A 27,189-nucleotide genomic window follows, 5' to 3' on the forward strand; every position below is an offset into this window, starting at 1 on the left:
TGTTCTGATTCTTAATCTAAGCCTGCATGCCTAGTTGTTTGGTGCAACATAATCATCTGGAGACACCACACTGTACAGTAATAGCAGAACATTAATGTGGGATATTGTGCTAAGGTTAAATCATTTCATTCTAATAGGAATCTTAAATTATATAACAGCGTATACTTTATAAATTATTGTTGACATGCCTTTGCTTGTAATAAAGATGCACACAAAAATAATTTAAAGAGGAAATTATCCTGCACTTTTGAAATTCAGGCTATTGGTATTTAAATTTTGCTTGTTAAACTGCATGTTTTAACATATCTTTTAACAGTTAATTCAGGACAGCAGAAGAGAAACTAAAAATGTGAGTCTCTTGCTTCAGAATGGAAATGTACCTTTGGTTCTCATTGAAACACTGTCTTCAAAACCATTGGAGAAGCTGTTTGTACCATAGCATCTGCTCCTTGTCTGTGTTCCATTTTTTGTTTCTCTTACCTAACTAACCCTTCTAAGATGGCATTAGTTCTAGTTTTAACATTTCCTTAAATAACAACTACAGGCTTTCTCCTAGTTTTGATTTTAATATTGTGGTAGGGAATTGAGATTCCAGAGATGAAAGTTAATACTTTTGAACATTTCCTCTTTAAAGGCTCTGAGCTCTGTCCAGTACTAATGGATAACCCTCTCCTGCTTTCTTGTGCTTCCATGCGGTTTGCCTTGTCACCCTAAACACGTAGCTTAACATGTGCCTTGGCAGCTTAAGCAAATTCAAAACAGGGACTGCGAGCGCTTGAGACTGTCAATTTTTGATCATCTTTTTTTGGGGAAAATGAAATCATCAATGACTCATTCAGACCCATCCTTATTTCTGGTTTTTCTGTCTTTGGCTCCTTTCCTCACTTAATTGTCCAGATGTAAGGTTCTGAACCTCAAAAGTTTATAAAGGTCTTACCTTCTCTCAGCCCACTGTGCTGAGGATTTATTGCTTTAAGTTTTATTTCACTCCTAGCATTAATCATTCACTGGTGTTTAAAGATACAGTTACTCATTTTAACATTAGTGTATAAATATACTGCCTGTATTGAGCTATGGCATATCTTAACTAGCATATTTGAGGCAATCTGGGCCAGTATTTTGATTCAGAATGATACCCCAAACTGACTTTTGGAAAAATTAAACAGTGATATTACCCCCAAAAGGCTAGTTAACCATTCATCACCCTATAATTGACCCCCAGGTTCTTTTTGTTTTGAAAGCTGATTTTTTTTTTTAACAATTGCCATAACACTCTGTAATATCTTTTTAAGGAGCATCTAAAACTATTCTTAAATGTTGATGAGTTACTGTTTTTTCCATTATCCTAAACATTCTTTCTTGTATAAACTAACAGCTATCCTAGAAAAGAAGCTGCAAAAGTACTTGTGATTACTAGATTTCTTTCCACATTTTAGGCAGCTTCAAAGTCACTGCCAGCCTAAGAATTGTGAGTGTATTCTTGTTTTATTAGTTTTATTCTATGGTATTTTGTTGACCAGTAAAGATGTAAGCCAACTTAGAAAACTCTGGAGAGATCATACATAGTTCAATAATGTGTGAGATTACTTTGAAAAAATTAGGCTAAATGGCAGCTGTTTTTCCTTGTGCTTTTAATAAGTACTCTTGTTTTTAAGGGCAGTTTATGCTTTTCCCACAATCTGCTGTTAGAGGGGTTGGAGAAGAGGAAGAATATTAAAGTTAGCAAACGATAAAGAAAAATTAAATCTGTTGGCTGAGGCTTGCAAAGAAATGACAACAAAACCTCTTGTTTATGATAGCTCAGGGTTCCAGTTATAGATGCCACCTACCATCTTTTTCTGACTCTGTTATCTGTCTGAATAGAGGAAATTCCAGATGGGTACTGGATGTGTGTTCTCCTTGACTGCTGTCAAAGAAAATGAACTTTAGGTAATGTCAGATATGATACAGCGGGAATAGGTTTTGGAATGTGTTTTTTTCAGGTCGCGGCTGGTGGTGGTGGGGTTGGAGATGGTGGTCAAGAACCAACAACAGGCAACTGGAGAGGAATGCTGAAAACTTCCAAAGCTGAAGAGTTACTAGCTGAGGAAAAATCAAAACCAATTCCAATTATGCCAGCGAGTCCACAAAAAGGCCACGCTGTAAATCTGCTGGATGTGGTAAGCCATGCAAATGGGTGAACACTGCTAAGATAACCAGATTGCTAGGAAAACACTTCAAAAGACAAAAGGAACTGAAAGTCACAAAAACTTCTGGAACTTTTAAATGTTGCTGATTCAAAATGGCACAAAAGTAAAAATTTTTTCTTCCCCTCACTCTGTTTAGCCAGTGCCCGTTGCACGAAAACTATCTGCCCGTGAACAGCGAGATTGTGAGGTCATTGAACGACTCATCAAATCGTATTTTCTTATCGTCAGAAAGAACATTCAGGACAGGTTAGTACTATAGTATGAAATCAGATTAATATTGCTTGATGATTCCATTATCTGTTTTGAAAATACGTGTTTTAAAACTTAGGCTTTTATTCTAAATTAATGGATCATCTGTTGTGTTTTGTTTTGCAGTGTGCCAAAGGCAGTAATGCATTTTTTGGTTAATCATGTGAAAGATACTCTTCAGAGTGAGTTAGTAGGACAGCTGTATAAGTCATCCTTATTGGATGATCTTCTGACTGAATCTGAGGACATGGCACAGCGCAGGAAGGAAGCAGCTGACATGCTAAAGGTACTGTAAAGGGTTTTGAATCGTCACACTTGGGTGGTAGATGTAAACATTACACTGTTAAAAATGCATTCTGATCCTTGGGAGGTCTGTAGTCTTCATATGATGGCTGATCTTTTTCCGGGGGTTGGTACTTGATTAGATTTTTAGATTCAAATTCCAGAGAAGAAAGGGATTAGTATAAATCTACCCCATACCAAGTTCAGATTCTTTGATATTATAACTGAATAAGCATCTATAATTTTTTTCTTTTTTAATACAGGCATTACAAGGAGCCAGCCAAATAATTGCGGAAATCCGAGAGACTCATCTTTGGTGAAGAGAATTATATAGTACTGAGACTTTGTTGACTCAAAATTTGCTAGTTACTGCCTACTTGAGTAGAATTTTATTTATGAACTGTGTATTGCAATGGTATGAATCTGCTCATGTGAAGAGACTGGCTATAAACTGATAATTTCACTCTGTATTGCAGAACAAATCATACATTTATCCAAATAATAAATGGCTGTTTCTAAAGTTGCCCAGTACATATAAAATACATCAAGTCTTTCTTGTGACAGTTTCATTTGAACTTAAAAAGAACTGTTAATGTTCTAGTTGTACAAGCAGTTTGCCTGTGGACAAGATGACCTGTGTAATCTGTTAGTAGTCTTACAGCTGCTGCCATAGTCCTTGGAGAAGAACGCACCGAGACCATGTTTCATACAACTGTAATGCATGCACAATATAAACCGGTCTGGCTTTGAAAGATGTGAGTTGACAAGTTACTCACAGTCACTGTACTCCACCTGTCCTTCGAGTTATAGTTTATTGAGCTTCTCTGCAACGCCTTTGATGTGTTAGTAGGCAAGTTGAAGGCACCAGATCTGACATTGACGGTGAGGCGGTGTGCATAACATGTAGCTGTATAGCCCTTCCATTTCTGGGTCCACATTGCCCTCGTGCGTTAAAATATCTTTGATCCTTTCTTAAACCCGGAAGCATGAATTATAGTTTCCTGCATTAAAAACAACCATCTAGACTTGATTTTCAAATATCAAGTAATTCAGATACATCTTTAAATTAGGTCATTTACATCATGTTCCAAGATTCACTTGGAGGTGAAACCAAATCCTGTGCTGATCATTGAAGTATATCTTCTCTATTATTGGTAGTAGTTACTTTTGCTTCACACCAATAAGACACATTAGAATAGAGGTATGAAAATACTGGTGGAACTTTATTAACTAAAGAAAAACACCTGGACACAGCTACACACCTGAAGGCTTACACTACTAAAATGTATTCAGAGGTTGGGGGTGAAGTTTAGAACATATTCACATTTTATTAAGATTCCCCAGATGATCCTTGATAGGAATTACATTATAAATTTTAAGATACAGGTCAAAATCTTTAAGGCATCTAGCTCCATCTCTTACACAGATACTATATTTGCGATACATAATTTACTCAACATGTTAACATTTCTCTTAAGTTATGACATTGATGAAGGACTCCTGGCAGGGACAATGTGTCTGTTGACTTGAGCTTCCGGCACCCATTGACTAGCAAGAAACAGGCTCAGCAACTGATCTCAAACATAAGAAAACAGATTCAATCTTACATCATACGGTACTGTTCTAAATCTGTTAATAGTACCATCTGGATAGAATGCACACTACCCAGATGTTTGTTAGCACACACTTTAGAGTCACTTTGCCATCATCCGTCAGTACAGCCATCCATGATTTACTTCAGATGCTGTCAGAGGACTACCATCTCAGCCTTCTGAATCTGTAACGGGGAAAAAACCACCATTCTCCACCATATCCAACCTATTTCAAATTGAAAAGGTTACTTTTAAAAATAAGCTACGGTAATGTACTTGCTGGCACTACACACCTTGTACAAGAAAAGCAGAGGCAAGAAAGGTATGGGAAGTTAGAGAACCTTCCTTTACTGGCTCTCAAACTGAGGGAAGCTCTATGTTGAGATGATCTCTGACGTTTAGAGTGGACTGCTGTATGTTCTTGCTATGTAAATAAAATTGCTGGTATGAAATGACAAAGTTTTGTCAATAAATGAATTCTTCCTAACTTTGCTCCCAGAGAAAGGTTTAGATAAACTATAGTTTTTTAACATACACACCTCATTGGAACATAGTATAGCTTCTACTATATAATGGTTTTACAAATTTTTTCCTATTCTCACAATTCACAGAGGTATTTATTAGTCCATCTCCAGTTTACACATAAGAATGGCGATCCAGTTTCACATAATCCAGGTGGTAAATGCCTAGGATCTGAACACTAACGCCATGCTTTGCTGCCTATAAGGTTTTCTAGAAGGAATTGGATCATGAACCATTCTGTATTTGTGTTTCACTTGGTCCTCACCTTGATTTTTCAGATGTGGAAACAGTTCTGAGAACTGGAACTTGCCCAACGTCTATAGTGCTTAATTAGGTCTTGATTCTAAATCCTGAAAACTACCCTTAGCTTAACAAAACCTTTAGATATTCTCATATGATTAGATATTTGGTATAATGTTTGCTTCTATTTTCTCTCTAGTTACTTTTCAGTTTATCTCAAGTTGCAATCTGCTTGGGGACAGGAGTTGAAACTTAGTTACTGTTAAATATTACTAATAATATTAAACTAATGTAAGTTTCCAGATTTATAAAATACTGCTACCTTAGTAATCTGGCACAGCAAGGCTGTGAGTAAATTTAATTATACCGAGACACAGGCAAGGGACTGGAAAACTGGGTTAGAAATTGTATGAAAAGTACTGAGTTTTATTCTTTGAAAGGAAACTTTCTATAACTTCTACTGCCAACTATGCCTTAATGTATGTAATACTTTTCTTCCTAAGGAGAACTGTTTGCTTCATAAACCACAAAAAATCCAGAAATTTACGTTTCCAGTATTTTTCGCTTTTCCCATGTGGACACGAGAGGGCGCTGCTGGGGTTGGTGAGTGCGATCAGGGAGCGATCAGGGAGCGACCCCTCCTCCCAGAGGAAGGAGCCCTTTGCTGCCCTCTTCGGTGTTCTTCCTCACCTCTACAAGGACTGAGAAGCATAGGACCGCTCTTTCACGAAACAATTTTTAAAAGAGAGATGATCCTTCGCAATCACGGTTTTCTTGGTAGTCGTTACGCCTGCGGCTCAGGAGATCAACCCCCTCAGTACACAAGCCCTTGGTCTTAACCACCCTGTGGAAATAATGGAATTACTCACGCTCGGAGGCCTAGGGCCTACTCCGTTCTCTGTGGTTTGACTTGCAGAGTGAAGTAGAAGTTCTGGAGCCAACCTCTGGTACATCTTGAGAATGTGATGGACAAGTCCGTCGGAACCACCAGAGGTGGTTTGTCGTCATAGCTGAAGCCATTTTATAATGTAGAAATTCCTTTTTCCTATTTTAAGTAATGAAAGTCCGTTCTTAAGAATATGTTGTCCAACAACCAAAACACTCTCAGGATTTGTTACTTGTCTGTGATTTATGCTGACTCCACCTTCTGTTATCATCCGATACCTAAAAATAGAAATGTTTAATCAGAATCATCATTCCACTTACATTTCAGAGGTTCTCCAACTAAAACCACTTAGCACTGAATTGTTACCTCATGCTCACCCTACTGGGTTCTGCACCCCCCTCAAAGGCTCTTCTAAAAGGAGTGGATTTAAGGCCTAGTAATCTTGTTCAGTGGAGAAAAAACTGGCGATTTCACAGCTCTACATGGAACTGTTCAGTTAGTAATGGTTTAAAAATGAGTAGCAGAATCGCTTTCTGGCGCGTGACTCCCCAGTCAGAGCAAAGAAGCTTCCAAAAAGACAAGAGAGCAATGCTGCTTTTAATGAGCTCCCAGGAGATACAAGTAACAACTATGTAGTGCTATTACAGAAATCTTTAGGAAACTTGCTTACAAAACTAGAAAATCCTTGGAAACTATATTCTGAGGCTATGCAAATAATTACAAATTTTGTTAAAATTTTAAGAATTTTTTAAAAAGTGAAATTGGTTGACCTCAGAAATGGAAAATCAATAGCTTATCTAATTCCAGTTTAATAACAATTTTCTCATGGTTTATGTGAACAGGTTTTATTTATTGCCCAGTCCATTCAAACAACATTTCTAGAGCCTTGACTATGCACTAAATACAAACAGTACTGCAAACCAGTGGAGAGCCAGACAAACAATGACACAGTGACTCAATGCTAGCAAACGCTAGGAAAGGCTGCTCTGGGTGCACACTGGGTTGGTGGGGTAGGGAATCTTCTTGAAAGAAGACACATGGAAACTGGGAGGGGGAGGAGCAGTTATTCCCACAAACAGGGCGAGGAAACCTGGGGAATAGCTAGAAAGAAGTGAACTCAGAGAAGAAAAGAGGTCTAGAACAGGTAAGGCCTTGGAAGCCCTTGTGAAAAGCAAATGTTCATTTTATCTGAATGTTACCAAACGACATCAAGAAACTGCTACTACACATGGTTTTATAAAACTCAACAGTAAAACATGTTCTTTTTAAGGACGGATTTCTTTCTCTCAGAATGTGTTATTTTGGGCTATTTGCTATAGTTTCCAGACCATGTTCTACATTTTGTTTAAATGCACAAACCAATCTTATTTAGCTTATACAATCTAAAAATAAAAAAATGTCAGTATTAAGAACTCTAAATTGGATATGGCGACGTCTTAAGTTGTGGCAAAATTTCCAATCAGTAAATAAATATAAACCACTAGAAAACGTCAGAAAAAAATAAAAAATGCTTCTACTACTATAGTAAGGAAAATTCTTAGAACCAGTGACTCAGGGTGTGGAGGTATATGGTGCCACCCCCAATTCAGTGTACATTAAGTGAACATATTAGGGAATCTATAAGGTAGAATGGCAGGTGATACAAAGACAATGCATATTTTCTCTATATAGAATACTCTAGGGCTCTTTAGGATAAAGGCAAATAATCCAAAACAAAGGGAAAAAAACAGCAACTATGACAAATGTCATTTATAATCCTGAATATGGCGGCAGCCTGGGTGGCTCAGCGGTTTAGCGCCACCTTCAGCCCAGGACGTGATCCTGGAGTCCCGGGATCGAGTCCCACGTCAGGCTCCCAGCATGGAGCCTGCTTCTCCCTCTGCCTGTGTCTCTGCCTCTCTCCCTCTCTCTCTCTCTCTCTCGTTCTCTCTCATGAATAAATAAAATCTAAAAAAAAAAAAAAATCATGAATATGGGCTCACAACTTATGCTCAAACTCCAGAAGATGCAGCACCCAGTCGTCTGGCTAACTAATGCTTTTCCTTCTAGGTCCCTGTTTCTAAGTGCATAAGCATCAAGTATATGCCAGATTACCTTTTTGTAGAATACTTTATTCCCTCATACTACTATTCTACAAACATCCTACCTACTTCTTAAATAAGAAAACTGGAATTCTCAACAGGAATAGTATGTAATTTATAATACTAGTCTTAGGAAGTAACATCATATGCTTGCTTCATTTTCAGAAATTTAACTACTATTTTAAATAGGTTGGGCAACGCCTCGACTCCCTAAAATACCATGTAGACTGAATATGAGAGGGGTCATGTGAATCTGTTCATTTTTTTTTATTAAAGATTTTATTTATTCATGAGAGAGGGGGGAGGGGAGCAGAAAGAGCCTCCCATGCAGGGAGCCTGTCATGGGACTTGATCCCGGGTCTCCAGGATCCAGCCCTAGGGTGAAGGCGGCGCTAAACCACTGAGCCACCCCGGCTGCCCAAATCTGTTCCCTTTTGATCTCAAATTGTGACCATCCCTGAGCTGACTAATTGCAGTGCATTTATTAACCACAGGGGTCTCTTCAATACAGGCCTGCTGGAGGGAAAAGGGAGTTAGACTTACTGAGAGACAGGAGAGTTGGACTGGATTTTATTGAAAATTTATGGTATTTTCAACCATAAGTCGGTTTTCACTTTATTCTTGGACTAACCCAACTTCTGCCAGGAAGGAGATACCATTATGTTACTATCAGGAAAACACCCTCGGGAAACATATGCTGTGAAGATTTAATGTTGAGTTAACTGTGACTAGAAGTTAAATGATCTTACCCCCGGGGGCCGTCTGGAATGGCATTTGCTTTGCGGCATATATCTAGGACACTTGTTCCTGGGTCAAGAACTAATTCAGAAAATGATGCTTCTTTAAACAACTCTTTTAACTCTTGATCCGACATGACCTCCAGTGCATCTATGCTACTGTGATAGAGCGCTTGTGTACACCTGAAAAACACATTGAGAACCACGTCATGGGAGTGCCTGTCCACAAACACGTCCTAATAGCCAGTTCTGAAACAGCACCGTTTATCTTGTATAATTCACACTTCACTCAAGGTGATTTTTCTTTCCAACAGAGGCTATTCTAAAGCACCTAAGTCGAACACTGACAATCCTTGTTAGTGGTAAGTGACAAGATAACCCGAATGAATTTTCTCACACCTATTAACTACATGACTTTATCCAGTGCTATTCTAAAAGGCCACCTTTTAGCAGAATCCAGCCCTTCTTGTCCATGAACAAGCTTTGTAACTTCGGCAGCAAGTCGTTTCTGAGGACCCCGCTTTTCTGGCTCTTTGTCGTGTAGCTGCATTATGTGGTCAATCTCTGGAAGGGGCAGAAAAGTGAAGAGCTTCAGGTACCTGAGGGACAAAAAATACAGTGCTTGTATATATGACATACCTAATTTTTGTCTCCAACTCCCTTACCTTTTAAAAAATATCCTGCCTACTTTTATTTTTATTTATTTTTAAAGATTTATTTATTTATTTGTTTACTTATTTATTTATGAGAGAGAGAGAGAGAGAGAGAGAGAAAGAGAGAGAGAGAGGCAGAGACACAGGAGGAGGGAGAAGCAGGCTCCATGCTGGGAGCCTGACACAGGACTCGATCTCAGGAGTCCAGGATCGTGCCCTGGGCCAAAGGCAGGCGCCAAACCGCTGAGCCACCCAGGGATCCCCTATCCTGCCTACTTTTAAATTTAAGATTTATTTATTTTAGAAAAAGAGAGAGAGACAGCACACGAAGGGGGAAGGGGCAGAGGGAGAGAGAGAGGGAGAGAGAATCCCAAGCAGGCTCCCCGCTGAGCACAGAGCCCAACATCGACATGGGGCTTGATACCACAACCCCAAAATCATGACCTGAGCCAAAACCAAGAGTGGGCTGCTTAGCCAAGTGAGCTACCCAGGTACCTCTAAATTTATTTTTTATTATGAAAAATAAGCATGCACAAATGCACCAAAAATAAGATACCCATGCACATACCACCCATACACCCAGACTAAAGGTGTTATTATTTTGCCATCTTTGTATCAGATGATTTCTTTTTGAAAAGGCACAAAATAGTATAGCTCTAGATGTCAGCACCATCATATTCCCTTCTTTGCCCAGAGATAAGCTAATCTAAATTTGTACATGTCCTTCTTAAGCAGGTTTTTTTTTTTTTTTAAAGATTTTATTTATTTATTCATGAGAGACACAGGGAGAGAGAGAGAGAGAGAGAGAGAGAGAGAGAGAGAGGCGCAGAGACACAGGCAGAGGAGGAAGCAGGCTCCATGGACGGAGCCCGATGCAGGACTTGATCCTGGGACTCCAGGATCACACCCTGGGCCGGAGGGGGTGCTAAACTGCTGAGCTACCTGGGCTGCCCTTAAGCAGGTTTCAGTACTTTTGTTTTACCTAGATGTATCCTTTTAAAAAATCTTTTCTTGGTAAAAAACATGTAGAAAAACATACAAATCACAAATAGGTTTTAATGCATCAGAAAGCCAACATCTATGTAACCATCCTCTGTCTAGAAATACATTGTTGCCTCAACCCAAGAAAGCCCAGACTTAGCACATCTCTTCCCCCTCCAAATTAACCACTCTTTTGCCTTTCAAGGTAATTATTTTCTTGTTTTTCTTTACACTTTTACTATTCTAGTATCCCTTGGTAAATAGTATTGCTTCGTTTTGCCAGTTTTTAGGCTTTATAAATAAACAGAATCACATAGGATATATGTGAGTTTGGCTACTCTGCTACGTCATTATGCTTGGTAGGAGAGCCACCCATGTTGCTGTGTGTACAGCTGGTAGGTACGGCATTCTGTGCTGTGACCATTTCCCATAATGTATTTATTTGGTCTACTCTGGATATTCGTGTCGTTTCTACTCTTGGACAACTGCTAATAATGCTATAAATATTCCCATGTATTTCTCTCGGTGCATATGTGCACTAATTTATTTTGGGGATATACCCAGGAGAGGAACTGCTGGGTCATGGATTTATATGCATATTCAGGTTTGGTAAGCACAGACACGTACTCTTCCCAAGTGGTTCTGTAAATGTGGCACCCGTGCCGGACATTAAGCTCTTGATTGCCAAGGCACCATTTTGCAGAGACACTTACACCTCACATAAACACACTGCTGGTTGTAGGCCAAAGCTAGAGGCAAATCAACTAGACAAAGCACCAGGCCACTGCCACACACGAAGTTTCCTTTTTAGAAAGCTCTGGGTAACTCAGATAACTGACCACTTGAGTGACCCCGTTTCTCCCTTCCCACTCCCTAATTTCTGCTCTTATGTTTTAAATTTGCCAATAAAGAATGAACTCCCAGCCCCAGGAACTTCACCCTTCTTCCAAGGGCCACGCTCTCTTCCCCTCTCCCTAACCGAGACCTCTGAGTGCCACATACCCTCCAGGACTTGTAGGCTGTAAAATCTTGTTTTTCGAAGTTCCCTGATGGTTGTTGCTGAGGTGCATCCTGCAATTGTAAGAAGGCCAGTCCAGCCTCAAAACGGACTCAGGTCAGGGAAACGTCTGTAGGAGCTCGCCATAAGTAGTACAGACTGGCAGGTGCCCCCAGGCATTCCTAACTGCTAGCACCACTATCAATAGGCGACTCGGCAGAAGGTACAGTCAGCAGGACTGCCAGACAGTGCTTGCAGTTAACTGCAGGGAATGTCTTTGGCTTCCACTATCTCACTAACTTGAAGTGGCTAACCTACACAGGTGACACACACCATTTGGGAATGCAGCACCACTTGCTGGAGGCCCATCCCACTGGCTGTGCTTCTGCATATTGCCTCTGCTGTGGGTTGCCTGTGGGATCTATCCTAAAATGTCACTGCTACCATAAAAATTCAGTCTTTCCAGAGCCAACGTGATAGAGGCCATATGGACTACTGAGATGATTAGATCACTAATTATAAAGGCCTTTAATGACTACTATGTAAACGAGGGTCCTGCAGGCCTTGAGCCCAGGAGAGCAAATGTATGCAGACTGGATCCCAAGGCTGTTATTATGGCCCCAGGTGAGGCTTTGGGCTAATGGTACTGAGCAAAGGATATTCCAATAGGTGAGGAGGGAGAACGCCCCAGCGACCACTAAGTAGTGGGTCACAGTGGGACTATGGGTCCTAACCCAGACGAACAGAAGAGCCTTGCAATGGGAAACTAATGGCACCACGAAAGGAGAAATACAGCTGAGACTTGCTGTCCCCACATGGCCACTATGCTCCCTGCTGTCGCTCTGTCTCCCTAACTCAATGGGATATCATGAGTCCAGTTCCTGGTGTGAGGTTGCTAAATAATTAATGGACAAAAAAAAAATGTCCTGAATATCTTAAGCCAGTGCTTCCTAAGACCCCAGAGAAGGTATACCAGCTCCTAAGAAATACAAAAGTTCTGTGACAGCTTCCTGGACGTTGCTTAGTGCCACTGTGTACCAACACGCTAAGGCTCCAGTATGTGCTCCGGAGGCCTCGGGCTTTTCCAAAGATCCTGTACATATTGTGCTAGTGGAGGCAGACCCTAATCCTGGACCCTGGGAAGGAAGTCGGTCACCCATGAAGCGCGCTCACAGGGACATTTTCCAGAAACTTCTTCTGGTAAACAACATGTAAGATCATGGTAACAAAGAAAATCAGGAGGTAAAAATTGCAGTATGAAATTACAACTTAACTGAAATTCTAACCTTCCTTTAAGATTTTGTGCAGAGGGAGCTAATTGGCTATCTAGATTTTTGGCCTGTGCTCTAAAATGTTACGGCTGCTGAAATGTGCAACTGGTCAGCAGCTCTAGGGACCCAAGGATCTATAATCTGCTCAGAGAACGATCCAGGCTACATGTCTGTTTCCTCTGACATACCACAGATCCTGAGTCTCCTAGGCTTTCCTCTGAATGGGGCAGGACAAAGCAACATGTCTCAGGGGGTGCCTCTGCTACCAAAGGAAAAGTTGACGGGATTATTGAAGCCACTGATGAGGATGAAGAGATAAACGAAGACCGAGGCCCTCAGACCCACTGACATTTGCACGGCTCTCCCTCTCCTCCTCTGGATATCTACTGCCTGGTGCTGTGCCCATCCTCTCAGGACAGAGATCACTAAAGCCAAGGCTCACAGTGAATGGAAAATATTAGATTAGGCTCATTTCCTGCTGCACCAAGTTGGCATGGTCCAATACAGTATGTTTATCATTTGTATGACCATAGTGATCCAAATGACCCCCTCTTCATTTCTAAAGCTGAAGAGGCCCCAGATGATCCTGAGTCCAGAGAATTCTTTTCATAAGGCACTCCCCCGAATTATAGAGCAGCCTTATTACATTTTAATGGGACTGCTGAAACCTTTAAAAGGCATTGGGGGGCCCTTGACATGGTTGCTAGACATCCAGGCACCCAGATACTTGGGACCTATGCCTTTCCACACCCACTGTCCCAGAGAAGGTTTCCCCTTGAGCAAATTTCCCTCAACAAAAAGGGCTCCCCACACCCTCCCTAAAAAATCCCCAACTTAATTTTGCCCCTTATGAACATACACAGGTTAACCTCTCCTAGAAGTTACAAAATCTCAGCGTTCCCGTCACTTAGTATCTAGACAGCCAGTCTCTAAACTCTAGGCCCTAATACTAGCATTCTTCCAGCCACAGGCCCCTTCGGTCATCCATCCTCTTGTCACACAGCTGCCATCTATCCCCTGACTCTGACTCAGTCCTCTCAATGACCTCTGCCCTCTTCTCTAACCTCCAGGGTTGGCAGCCACCAAAGCCTCTACCATAGGAAATGGGTCGCTCCCCAGGACCCATCCCACCTCTCAGAGACAACGGCCCCATGCCACTTTGGTAGTCCACTGGGACAATAAAAATGCACAGTCCTCTCTGGCCCTATTAGGCATCAGGGCCCAAGTCACTCATTCTAGACAATCCTTCTAAATTCTCAAAAGGAAGTCCTTCTACTTATAGGGCATTACCAGTAAAACAATCAAAAGTGTACAAATCCATTCAGATGCAACTAACCACAGGGACTATTTACTTTAAACAGGTTCTTCTGGTGGTGGCCTCCTTGGCCCTTTCTCTCCCTATTTTGGGCATGGATGCACGGACTCAATGCCATGCCACAGAGAACCAGCCCAAGTTCTTAGTCATCTTGGTGGGATTTACCAAGTGGATGCCAGTGACTCTTCCTCCTGTGGGCAAGATGGTGAACAGCCCCCCAATACCAATTTAAACAGGGCACCAAGGGCCAATACCTTGTTATTAAAGATGTTGAGATGGAGTCATTAAGCCCTCAGTCTTCCCTTTCAATGGCTCCATTTGGTTGGTACAGAGGTAGCCACTAGTGAATGGTACCTCACCATTTACCTTCGAAACCTTAATACTAAGGTTCCTCCAATTAAGCTACAATTCCTAGTATTAGAGAGTTAATTAAGGACACATAACTCTGGGACAAGAAGCATACCAGCATTCACATTACATGGGTCCTAAAAGGAAAACAGACTGAGTAAGGGGCAGAAAACTTTTTTTTTTTTTTTTTAAGATTTTATTTATTTATTCATGAGTGACAGAGAGAGAGAGAGAGAGAGAGAGAGAGAGAGAGAGAGAGAGAGAGGGGCAGAGAAATAGGCAGAGGGAGAAGCAGGCTCCAGGCAGGGAGCCTGACATAGGACTCAATCCTGGGACTCCAGGACCACACCCTGGGCAGCAGGCAGGCACGACACTGCTGAGCCATCCAGGGATCCCAAGGGGCAGAAAACTTAACTGAAGAAACAATAGCTGAAAACTTCCCTAACCCGGAAACAGACACTTAGGTCCAGGAAGCACAGAGAGCCCCAAATAGAAGAACCCAAAGAGGTCCACACCAAGACACATGATCATTAAAATGTCAAAAATTAAAGAGAGAATCTTAAAAGTGGGGAGAGAAAAGCAAACAGTGATGCGTGAGGCAACTCTTATGAAGCTATCAGCTGATTTTTCAGCAGAAACTTTGCAGGCCAGAGGAAACAGGAGCAGCACAGTGTATTCAGAATGATGAAAGGAAAAAAACTAAAACCAAAACCCTTCCTAGCAATGGTATCATTTAGAATTGAAAGATAAAGAATTCCCCAAAAGTTAAAGGTGTTCATCACCACAAACTGGCCTTACAAGAAATGTTCAAAGGACTTTTTTAAGTGAGAAAGAAACTGTAACTAGGACTTAGAAAATTATGAAAGAAAGAAATTTCAGTGGTGAAACCAGATATATAGTAAACGTACCAGATCAATCACAAAGCCAGCATGAAGGTTAAAAGACAACAGTAGGAAAATCACTTATATTTACAATAATTAATTAAGCAATACAAAAGATAAATAGATATAAAATATGACATCAAATACATAAAGCATAGAGGAGTGAATAAAAATGTATGCTTTTTGAATGTGTTGAAACTTAAGTGACCATCAACTTAAAACAAACTGCTCTACCCATAGGGTGTTATATATGAGCCTCATAGTAACCACGAACCAAAAATGTATAATAGGTATAAAAAAAATAAAAAGAACCCAAGTCTAACACTAAAGAGAGTTATCAAATCACAAGGGAAGAGAGCAAGAAAGGAAGAAAGGGATAGAGAACTATAAAAACAAGCAATTAACAAAATAGCAAAAAGCACATTACTATCAATCATTACTTTAAATACAATGGAATAGGGATGCCTGGGTGGCTCAGTCAGTTAAGTGGCTGGCTCTTGATTTTGGCTCAGGTCATGATCTCAGGGTCCTGGGATTGAGTCCCACTCAGGCTCTATGTTCAGGGGGAGTTGGCTTGAGGATTTTCCCTCTCACTTTACCCCTTCCCCCCTTGCATGCTCTCTCTTTCTAAAATAAATAAATTTTTAAATGTAAATGGACTAAATGCTCCAATCAAAAGACACAGGCTGACTGAATAGCTGAAAAAATACAAGACCCATCTATATGCTGCCTACAATAGAGAGACTCCTTCAGACCTAAAGACACAAATTGCAAGTGAAGAGAGGGAAAAAGGTATTCCATGAAAACAGAAACAAAAAAGCTGAGGTAGTAATACTTATATCAGACAAAATAAACTTCAAAACAAAGACTGTAGCAAGAAACAAAGAAGAGCATTAACATAATGATAAAGAGATCAAACAATCATAAATACCTAAGCACCCAACATGGAAGCACCTAAGTACCTAAAGCAAATATTAACAGACATAAAGGAAGAAATCAAAGGGCATCTGGGTGGCTCAGTCCGTTAAGTGTCTGCCTTCAGCTCAGGTCAGGACATGATTCTGGGCTTCTGGGATCAAGTCCCACATCAGGCTCCCTGCATGGAGCCTGCTTCTCCCTCTGCCTGTGTGTCTGCCTCTCTCTCTGTGTCTCTCATGAATAAATAAATAAAATCTTAAAGAAAAAAAAAAGTGGGAGAAATCAACAATAATAAAAATAGTACAAGGGAACTTTAACACCCCACTGATAGAAACAGTTCATTCAGGCAGAAAATCAAGGAAACAGTGGCGCTGAACAACCTATTTGACCAGATGGACTTAACAAGTACACACACACACACACACACACACACACACATATATATATATAGAGAGAGAGAGAGAGGGAGAATATCCTATCCTCAAACACACAATACACATTCTTTTTAAGTGCACACAGAACATTCTCCACAACAGATTGCATGTTAAGCCACAGATCAAGTCTCAATAAATTTAAGAAAACTGAATCATATCAAGCCTCTTTTTGGTATGAAATTATAAATCAATTACAAGAAAAAACTAGAAGAAAACCAGACATGTGGAGGCGAAACAACATGCTACTAAACAACTAATGGGTCAACAAAGAAATCAGAGAGTAAATTAAAAAATACCTCGAGACATATGAAAATGGAAACACGATGTTCTAAAATCTTTGGGACACAGCAAAAGGAGTTCTAAGGGGGAAATTTATAGCAATGAAGGCCTGCCTCAAGAAACAAGAGAAATCTAAAATAAACACCTAAAAGAATTAGAAAAAGAACAAAGCCCAAAGCTAGCAGAAGCAAAGAAATGCTAAAGATCAGAGCAGGTAAAAACAGAAACTTTAAAAAAAAAAAAAAAAAAAAAAAAAAAAAAAAAAGAAAAGATAAACGAAACTATGAGTTGATTCTTTGAAAAGAAACAAAATTGGTAAGCCTTTCACCAGATTAATCAAGAAAAAGAGAGGACTCATATACATAAAATCAGAAATGAGAGAAGGTACAACTGACACCTTAGAAATAAAAAGGATTATAAAAGACTACCATGCTTAGGGGTGCCTGGCTGGTTCAGTTGGTAGAGTGCATGACTGTTGATCTCAGAATTATGGGCTTCAGCGCCATGTTAAGTCTAGAGATTACTTGAAAAAAATAAAATCTTAAAAAAAGAAAAGAAGACTACCATGCTTAACCAAGGAGGTAGAAGATCTGTAATGTGAAAACTATAAAACATCGATGAAAGAAATTAAAGATGACACAAACAACCCATGGATTGGAAAAATGAATATTGTTAAAATGTCCATACTACCCAAAACAAACAGATTCAATGCAATCTCAAAATACCAACAGCCATTTTTTACAGAACTAGAATAATCCTTTTTTTTCCAAAGGTTTTATTTATGTATTCATTTGAGACACACAGAGAGAGGCAGAGACATAGGCAGAGGGAGAAGCAGACTCCCCGCTTAGAGGGAGCACGAGGCAGGACTCAATCCTAGGACCCTGGGATCACGCCCTGAGCCAAAGGCAGACTCTCAACCACTGAGCTACCCAGGTGCAAATAATCCTAAAATTTGTATGGAATCACAAAAGACCCTGAATAGCCAAAGTAATCATGAGAAAGGATAACAAAGCTGGAGGTATCACACTTTCATGTTTCAAGATATATTACAAAACCACAGTAATCAAACAGAATGGTACTGGCACAAAAACAGACCCATAGATCAGTGGAACAGAATAGAGCAGAGATATAAATCAGATGTATGTGGTCAATTAATGTGTGACAAAGGAGGCAAGAAAATGCAATGGAGAAGACTCCCTTTAACAAACGGTGCTGGGAAAACCAGACAGCTACACACAAAAGCATGAAACAGGACCACTTTCTTACACTATACATAAAAATAAACTCAAAATGGATTAAAGACTTAAATATTGAGACCCGAAACCATAAAACGCCTAGAAGAAAACATAGGCAATGATCTGTTTGACATGGTCCTTAGCAACATTTTCCTAGATATGGCTTTTCAGACAAGGAAAACAAAGTAAAAATAAACTATTGGGACTACACCAAAATAAAAAGCTTTCACACAGTGAAGGAAAGCATCAACAAAACAAAAAGGAGACCTACTGAGAGAAGATATTTGCAAATGATATATCCAACAAGGGATTAATATCCAAGACATACAGAACTCACAGAAGTAACAGTAACAATCCAATTAAAAGTGGGCAGAGGACCTCAACAGACATTTCTCCAAAGACGACACACAGATGGTAGACACATAACAAGATGCGCAATATCACTAACCACAGAGAAATGGAAATCAAGACCACAATGAGATATTACTTTACATCTGTCACAATGGTTACTATTAAAGACAAAAGTGTTGGTGAAGATATGGAGAAAAGGAAACCCTTGTGCACTGTTGATGGGAATGTAAATTGATGCAGCCACTGTAGAAAACAGTATGGAGGTTCTTCAAAAAATTAAAAATAGATGTATCACAGGATCCAGTAATTCTACTAATGGTATTTGCTAAAAGTAAATGAAAACACTAATTCAAAAAGATATGCATCCTTATGTTTACTGCACATTATTTGCAATAGCTAAGATATGGAAGCAACCCAAGGGGCCATCAAGAGATGAATCGATAGGGATGCCTGGGTGGCTCAAGCGGTTGAGAGTCTGCCTTTGGCCCAGGGCGTGATCTTGGAGTCCCAGGATGGAGACCCGCATTGGGCTTCTTGTGTGAAGCCTGCTTCTCCCTTTGCCTGTGTCTCTCTGTGTCTCATGAATAAATAAAATCTTAAAAAAAAAAAAAAAAAAAAAAAAAAGAAGAAAGGATAAAGAAGAGGTATATATACAATGGAAAACATCACTCAGCAATAAAAAATAATGTATCTTGCCATTTGTGTCAACTCTGATGGATCTAGAGGATATTATGCTAAGTGAAATAATTCCAACAGAAAGAAATTCCACATGATTTCATTTATATGTGCAATCTAAAAAACAAAAATAATCAAAAACCAAAAAAGTAGAAACAGACCCACAAATACAGAGGACAAACTAATGGTTGCCAGAGGGAAGGAGGGGTGGGGGTGGGAAAGATGGAAGATAGAGAGGAGATAGAGGCTTCCAGTTAAGGGATGAATAATCATGAGATGAAAGGTACAGCATAGAGAATATAATCAATGATCTTTTTTTAAAAAAGGACTATTATGGAAAATTATTATATGACCAATACATTGGACAATTAGAAGGAATGAAAAATTCTTAGAAACATACAATCTTCAAGACAATCAGGAAGAAATAGAAAATCTGAACAGATTAATTACTTGGAATGAAACTGAATCAGTAATCAAAACCTCCCAAGAAACAAGTCTAGGACCAGATGGCTTCACACACGAATTCTACCAAATATTTAAAGAGTTAATACCTATTCTTCTCAAACTATTAAAAAACTGAAGAGGAAGGAATGTTTCCGAATAAACTGTATAAGGCCAGCATTACCCTGACACCAAAACCAGACAAAGACACTTAAAAAAAAAAAAAAAAAGAGTATTGCAGGCTACATCCTTGATGAACACAGATGCAAAAATCCTCACATATATTATCAGATTGAATCCAAAAATATATTAAAAGGATCATTCCCCATGATCAAGTGGGATTTATTCCAAGGATGCAAGGATGGTTCAATTTATGCAAATCAATTAACATGATATGCCACATTAACAAAAGATAAAAACTATGATTATCTCAACAGAAGTAGAAAAAAAATTTTGACAAAATCCAACATCCATTAAGGATAAACACTCTCAACAGAGTGGGTTTACAGTGAATGTACCCCAAAATCCAAGTATGAAAATCCCACAATTGGGGTGCCTGTGTGGCTCAGTTGGTTAAGTGTCTGCCTTTGGCTCAGGTCATGATCCTGGGGTTCTGGGATTAAGCCCTGAGTTGGGCTCCCTGCTCAGCGGGAAGTCTGCTTTTCCTTGTCCTTCTGCCCCCTCCCTCTCTGCTTGTTCTCTCTCTCTCCCCTTCTCAAATAAATAAAATCATAAAAAAAAAGAAAAAAAAAGAAAAAAGAAAACCACAACTAATATCATACTCATGGTGAAAATTTCAAAGCTTTTCCTCTAATATCAGGAACAAGACAGCAATGCCCATTTGCCACTTTAATTAAATATAGTACTGGAAGTCCTACTACAGCCAACAGAGATAAAAAGCACCCAAACTGGTAAGGAAGAAGTAAAATTGTTGCTATTTGCAAATGACTTGATACTGTATAAGAAAATCCTCAAGACTCCACCAAAAAACTACTGGAAGTATATCTAGTAAGTTTACAGAATGTACAGAATATACAGAAAACTGTTCCATTTTTATATACTAATAACAAGCTAGGAGACGAGGAAATTAAGAAAACAATCCCATTTACAATTGCAACAAAAAGAGTAAAATACCTAGAAGTAAATTTAACAAAGGAGAGACCTGTACTCTAAAAACTATAAAACACTGATGAAAGAAAGTGAAGATGTCACAAATAAATGAAAAAAAAATATACCATGCTTATAGGCTGGAATAATACTGTTAAAATGTCCATATTACCCAAAGCAAACTACAGATTCAATGCTATCCCTATCAAAATATCAACAGTATTTTTCACAGAACTAGGAACAAACAATCCTAAAATCTGTATGGAACCATGAAAGACCTCAAATAACCAAAGCAATCTTGAGAAATAAAAGGCTGGAGGTATCACACTCCCAGATTTCAAGATACAGTACAAAACCGTAACAATCAAAACACTATGGAACTGGCACAAAAATATATACATAGACCAACGGAACAGAATAGCGATCACAGAAATAAACCTACACCTGTATGTTCAATTAATCTATGACTAAGAAAGCAAGAATTTACAATGGGGAGAAGACCGTCTCTTAAATAAGTGGTGCTGGGAAAACTGGACAGCTACATGCAAAAGAATAAAACTTGACCATTTTCTCACACCAGACACAAAATAAACTCAAAATAGATTAAAGACCAAAATGTAAGACCTGAAACCATAAAATTCCTAAAAGGAAACACAGGCAGGAAACTCTTGGACATCTACCTTAGCATTATTTTTTGGATTTTTCTCCTCAGGCAAGAGGAACAATAGCAAAAATAAACTACTGGGAATATACCAAACTAAAAAGCTTTTGTACCACAAAGGAAACTATCAACAAAGCAAAAAAGGAACCTACCGACTGGGAGGAGATATTTGCAAATGATATATCCCAATAAAGGTTAATATCCAAAATATATAAAGAACCCATACAACTCAACACCAGAAAACAATCGGATTTAAAAATAGTCAGAAGACCTGAAAAGACATTTTTTCCAAAGAAGACAGATGGTGAGAATACACATGAAAAGACGCTCAACATCACTCAGGGAAACGCAAATCAAAACGACAATGATATCCTGCCTCATACCTGGCAAAATGGCTAGGCTAGTATCAAAAAGACAGGAAATAAGTTTTGGCAAGAATGTGGAGAAAGGGAACCCTCATGCACTGTTGGAGGTAAACTGGTACAGCCACTATGAAAAAGAGTAGGGAGGTCTTCAAAAAATTAAAAATGTGATACCATTCAGCAATTCCCCTTTCGAGTATTTACCTGTAGAAAACAGGAACACTAATTCAAAAAGATATGTGCACACCTATTTTCACTGCACTATTATTTACACTAGCCATGATATGGAAGCAACCTAAGTGTCCATTGATAGATGAATGGCTGAAGAATGGAATATTCCTCAGTCATAAAAAAAGAAATCTTGTCATCTGCAATATGGATAGACCTTGAGGGTATTATGCTAAGTGAAATAACTCAGTAAAAGACAGATACCAGGACCTCACTTACATGTGGAATCTAAGAAACAAATGAACAGACAAATCAGAAACAGACTTATAAATACAGAGAACTGGTGTTTGCCAGAGGAGAGTGGATGGGTGACAGATGAAGGGGATTAAGATAAACAAATGTCCAGTTATAAAATAAGTCACAGGGATGAAAAGTACAGCACAGGGGATAGTCAATAATATTGTAATAATTTTGCATGGTGGCAGCCAGTGAATACAATTATTGTGGTGAGCCTGTCATAACGTTTATGACTATCAAATCACTATGTTGCACACATAATACAGTATGTGTTATGTATTAACTATACTTGATTTAGAAAAAAGGAACAAAAATTCTGATGCCTCTGAGTGCCTGACACTTAAGCTTTTAATTGCCAAATTATCCATTTTAAAGACATCCATTTTTAAGAAATATACTGCCAGCTGTTATGATATAGCTAGTAGCAAACCAACTACATAAGGAACCAGGCCACCTTAACTTAGGAAGTTCCTCTTTTAAGAAAACTTTGGGTGATACAGATAACTGACCCTTAGAGTGCTCGGTTTCTCCCTTTCTTGTTCCCTGATTCCTGCTTTTCTGTTTTAGATTTTCCAATAAAGGGTGAACCTGCAAAACTCTAGGCACCTTACCCTTTGTCTCCAATAAGGCCAAGCCCTAGGTCCATGCTCCCTTCTTCTTTCTACCCAGGACCTTTCTGTGTGGCCCTCCAAGACTAGTAAGAAATCTTGTTTTTCAAATTTCCCTGATGGTTGCTGCTAAGGTACATCTTGCAATCACAAGAACCACTAAGGTCAGTCCAGCCACAACACTGATTCTGGTCAGGGAAATGTCTGTGGGGGAGGGGGGGGGCGCTTTGCCACAAGTGGCAGGTGTCCAAGCGAGTTCCTTAAGCATTTCTGGCCAATAGCATCACTAGCTGAGACTGATACAACAGTTAAGTTTATTCTCCCACCACCTTGGAATATTTTCATCAACACTTGGTATTACCAATTCTATGTTTATCCATTCTGGAAGGTGTGTCACAGTATTTAGTTGTGGTTTTATTTTGCATTTTTCTCCTCATTATAAAGGCTGAGCAACTTTTCATATGTTTTTGGCCTTTTGGATAGAATATTTCTAAAGTGCATGTTCAACTTTCTACTCCTGCTTCTACTGAGTTGTCTTTTTCTTACTGGTTTACGGAACTTGAGTATAAGCTTTCTACACCTTTAGTACATGTAACTGATACTCTTCTGATATTCTTTTACTCTTAATGGTGACTTTTGATCTTAATTGTAACAGGCTAATCTACCAATCTTTTCTTTGTATCTCATTTAAGAATACCAATTAGGGATCTTTATCCCAGTTAGGAAGATATTTTCCTATATATCTTCTGAACACATGATTCATCTTTTGTTACAGTTAGGCTGATATCTACCTGGAACTCTTTTTTTTACACTGTGTGAGATTAAGTTTCATTATTTCCCCCACATAAGACATCTAATTATCCAAGTGGCATTTATTGAAAAGCTTGTTTTATCCTGCTGTTCTGTGGTGCCACAGAGATCAAGTGACCATAGATGCTGGAGTCTGGCTAGATTCTCTGATCTTTTCCATTAGTCTCTTTACCTCGCATTTAAGATTGAGCTTTTAGGGATCCCTGGGTGGCGCAGCGGTTTAGCGCCTGCCTTTGGCCCAGGGCGCGATCCTGGAGACCCGGGATCGAATCCCACGTTGGGCTCCCGGTGCATGGAGCCTGCTTCTCCCTCTGCCTGTGTCTCTGCCTCTCTCTCTCTCTCTTACTGTGTGCCTATCATTAATAAGTAAAAAAAAAAAAAAAAAAAAAAAAAGATTGTGCTTTTAAATCCAAAGATTGTTATTAGAATTAATAAGAATTGTCAGATACACAGTTAATCAAAGAAATTAACTGTATTTTTATACATTAGGGCCAAACAGAAAATGAAATTTTCAAAAAGATGTCAGTTCTTGATACATCAAAACCGTTAACCGTATCATCAAATACATTTGAAATAAATCTAAAAGAAAAAAACTTTATTGTAGTTTTATAAGGCATATTTTCCACTCTGGAAAAGTTATTTTTGGGAAAATTTACCTTTACAATTTTTTTTTTTTTTAGATTTTATTTATTTACTCATGAGAGAGAGAGAGGGGGAGAGAGACAGAGACACAGGCAGAGAGAGAAGCAGGCTCCATGCAGGGAGCCTGATGTGGGACTGCAATCCTGGGTCTCCAGGATCACACCCTGGGCTGAAGGCGGCGCTAAACCACTGAACCACTGAGGCTGCCCTAAAAAGGATTTTCAAAAGATGTTATAAAGAAAAACTTTAGAAACAAAGGTGAAATCAAGTTTAGCCAAGTTGATAAAAGGAGTGAAAAAACTAAAATAGGCAAGTGATAACGTCTTAAGTACTTGCTAGATGTAGATCACAAACGTGGCTCTAAATTTTTCAGCAACCAAGAGGTTTTCTGCTCTAACAAAATACTGCTTAGAACAGTTAGAATTACAATGTTCTGCATCTTAAATAGAATCTAAATGAAAACACAAAAAACTATAAAGGGTACATAGATTGAATGGCTGAAATTATATCATGAGCTTATAAACTTAATTTTTCTCAGCACACTATTAGGAACTTACCTTTCTACCAAATTGTCCTGCTGCCTGACAAAGAACTGATACAATTCAAATGGAGAGGTCTTCTCTCTGTTTAGCCAAACAGCATTACCAGCGGACTTTCCCAGTTTTGCTCCGGTTGTACTTGTAACTAGAGGCACAGTGATTCCAAATACATCCTCTCCAGTCAACCTAAGCATAAAGAAAAACTTCATTAGGTTCTTCAAGCACAAGTGGTGGTAGGTTCTGCTAATCATTCTTCAGATTTCATTCTGGTGTCTTGCTTTAAGAAAACTTTCACTTTCTAAATCTTACTTTTTGTCCCTCTTAATTTTCACGGCCCTCACTCGGTTTTGGCATTTGTCATCCTAAAGTGCAATGGAACCAGTGATTCTGTGGTAGTTTCTGCAAAACCAGGGCCCAGGAATTTTTTTTTTTTTTTTTTAGATTTTTATTTATTTACTCACGAGAGACAGAGAGAGGCAGAGACACAGGCAGAGGGAGAAGCAGGCTCCCCGCAGGCCTGATATGGGACTCGATCCCGGACCCCAAGATCACGCCCTGGGCTGAAGGCGGCGCTAGACCGCTGAGCCACCCGGGCTGCCTCCTAGGAATTCTTTTTTTTTTTTAAGATTTATTTTTTTATTTATTAACTTTTTTGTTAAAAGATTTATTCATGAGAGATACAGAGAGAGAGAGAGAGAGGCAGAGACACAGGCAGAGGGAGAAGCAGGCGCCATGCAGGGAGCCCGACACGGGACTCGATCCCAGGACTCCAGGATCACACCCTGGGCTGATGGCAGGCGCTAAACCGCTGAGCCACCCAGGGATTCCTCCCCCTAGGAAATTTTAAAGGCCAAGGAAGAAGAGAAAAGTTGGGTAAGGGGAAGTGAGCTAGAGACACTAAGGATATTTTAAGGGATTTAAAAAAAAAAGGGAGTACCACACGGCCCTGTAGAGTTCATCTCCCTCAAGAAAAAGCGATCAAAATCTCCATTATTTGCCAAATTTTTGGAGTTGAAAAAAGTTTTGAGATGCCAACCCAAAAACTAACGCTAGCTTTACGGAACCTGCCAGAGCCAAAGCAGAAACTCCAAGGAGACAACACGGGGGCGTTCACGCTCCAACAACGAAAAAGCAGTTTCTCAAGTCAAAAAACACAGCGTTCCTCCGGGGAAGCCGGATCTGAATCCCGACGCGTGGTCTGCTGCCTGCTGAGCTCTAAGAATGCGTTCCAGGCCTAGTGCCGTCAAATGCAGCCCTTTAGCTCCCGGTAGCCAATCACATTAACAGCATTACAGGTGTAGTGGGGGTAAAACCCAAAAGGACGCGGAAAGGGCGTCGTTCCCTATTCCTGATAGTGGATTACAGGCTACTCGTGGGTGAATTATTTGGACACAAAATTTTGCCTGGGGCTGGATGCCCTTACCGGTTTTTTTTTTTTTTTTTTTTTTTAATTCATGAGACACACACACACAAAGAGGCAGAGACACAGGCAGAGGGAGAAGCAGGCTCCGTGCAGGGAGCCCGACGCGGGACTCGATCCCGGGACCCCAGGGTCACGCCCCGGGCCGAGCGCGGGCGCTGAACCGCAGAGCCACCCAGGGGGTCCCCGAAGGCGCTTACTTGTGGATAAACTCGTATCCGGACGTGATGTTGCCCAGCTGGTCGGACCCACCCAGCTGGACCCGGCATCCGTAATGCTGGAACAGATAGTAGAAGTCGTAAGCCTGGAGCACCTGGTATAAAAACTCGGCCAAGCTCATCCCGCCGGCGCTCTGCAGCCGGGCTTGCACGCTCGCGCGGCTCAGGAGCGTGCCCATGCGGAAGTGGCCGCCCACGGCCGCTAGGAAGTCCACCAGGTGCTGCCCCTGGTACCAGGCCGCGTTGTCCAGGACCGTGAAGCTTCCCCAGGGCCGCCCGTTGGCGAAGAGCCGCTGGTGATTAGCCGCCACGGCCTCGAGGCCTCGGCGGAGGGCGCGCGCGTTCCCCCGCACCTGCTCCGGCGCCAGCGCCTCGCGCTCCTTGGGGCGGCCGCTGGGGTCTCCGAGGCGCGCGGTGGCCCCCCCGACCAGGGCGATCACGTTGTGGCCCGCTCGCTGGAAGTGAAACAGGCCCAGCAGCGTCAGCAGGTGCCCCACGTGAAGCGAGTCGGCTGTGGGGTCGAAGCCGCAGTAGACGGTCTGGGGAAAGCTGCCCGAGCCGCGGTCCAAGAGCTCGGGCAGCTCTACCTTCGTCCCCTTCTCGGGGAAGAACTCCTTGAACAGACCCCGGGCCTTCTGCACCGCCAGCAACCCCTGAGCGCCCGAACGGGCCTCACGCTGTCCCAGGAGCAAGACTCCCGACACGCCCGGGGTCCCAAACCGCCGGCCCCGGGGAAAGCGCCGCAACATGGGGGCCGCCATGTTGGACTCGGCACGATGGGAATGCTGGGATATCAG

The 27,189-nt window shown here is 40.6% G+C and overlaps 2 protein-coding genes across 12 annotated transcripts in view; one reads left to right on the top strand and one right to left on the bottom strand.

The window, feature by feature from the left end:
- The window catches only part of DNM1L (dynamin 1 like), a 51,371-nt gene extending 46,600 nt beyond the window's left edge, over nucleotides 1-4,771 (top strand). For 6 of the 10 annotated variants that reach the window (XM_038577238.1, XM_038577233.1, XM_038577239.1 and 3 more), the window contains 5 exons: nucleotides 317-349; nucleotides 1,983-2,159; nucleotides 2,326-2,435; nucleotides 2,565-2,724; nucleotides 2,984-4,771. In XM_038577238.1, coding sequence (XP_038433166.1) covers nucleotides 317-349; nucleotides 1,983-2,159; nucleotides 2,326-2,435; nucleotides 2,565-2,724; nucleotides 2,984-3,040 — 537 coding nt within the window. In that variant the 3' untranslated portion in view covers nucleotides 3,041-4,771. The remainder of the gene's footprint in view (nucleotides 1-316; nucleotides 350-1,982; nucleotides 2,160-2,325; nucleotides 2,436-2,564; nucleotides 2,725-2,983) is intronic. The other 4 variants (XM_038577234.1, XM_038577240.1, XM_038577237.1 and 1 more) reach the window with 1 other exon arrangement.
- Nucleotides 1-27,189, bottom strand: YARS2 (tyrosyl-tRNA synthetase 2). 2 transcript variants are annotated; one of them, XR_005380019.1, is made up of 6 exons: nucleotides 26,375-27,189; nucleotides 24,773-24,940; nucleotides 9,222-9,377; nucleotides 8,791-8,961; nucleotides 5,944-6,238; nucleotides 1-4,497 (listed from the first exon to the last, which is right to left on the bottom strand). XR_005380019.1 is itself a non-coding variant. In XM_038577244.1 (5 exons), the coding sequence occupies exons 1-5, from the start codon at nucleotides 27,151-27,153 to the stop codon at nucleotides 6,079-6,081; spliced, it is 1,434 nt and encodes a 477-aa protein (XP_038433172.1). In that variant the 5' UTR covers nucleotides 27,154-27,189; the 3' UTR covers nucleotides 1-6,078. The 2 variants fall into 2 exon arrangements, 1 of the variants encoding a protein (XP_038433172.1); XM_038577244.1 differs by having other exon boundaries at nucleotides 1-6,238.

The sequence above is a fragment of the Canis lupus genome, chromosome 27, assembly GCF_011100685.1.
Source record: "Canis lupus familiaris isolate Mischka breed German Shepherd chromosome 27, alternate assembly UU_Cfam_GSD_1.0, whole genome shotgun sequence".
Taxonomy (NCBI): Eukaryota; Metazoa; Chordata; class Mammalia; order Carnivora; family Canidae; genus Canis; species Canis lupus.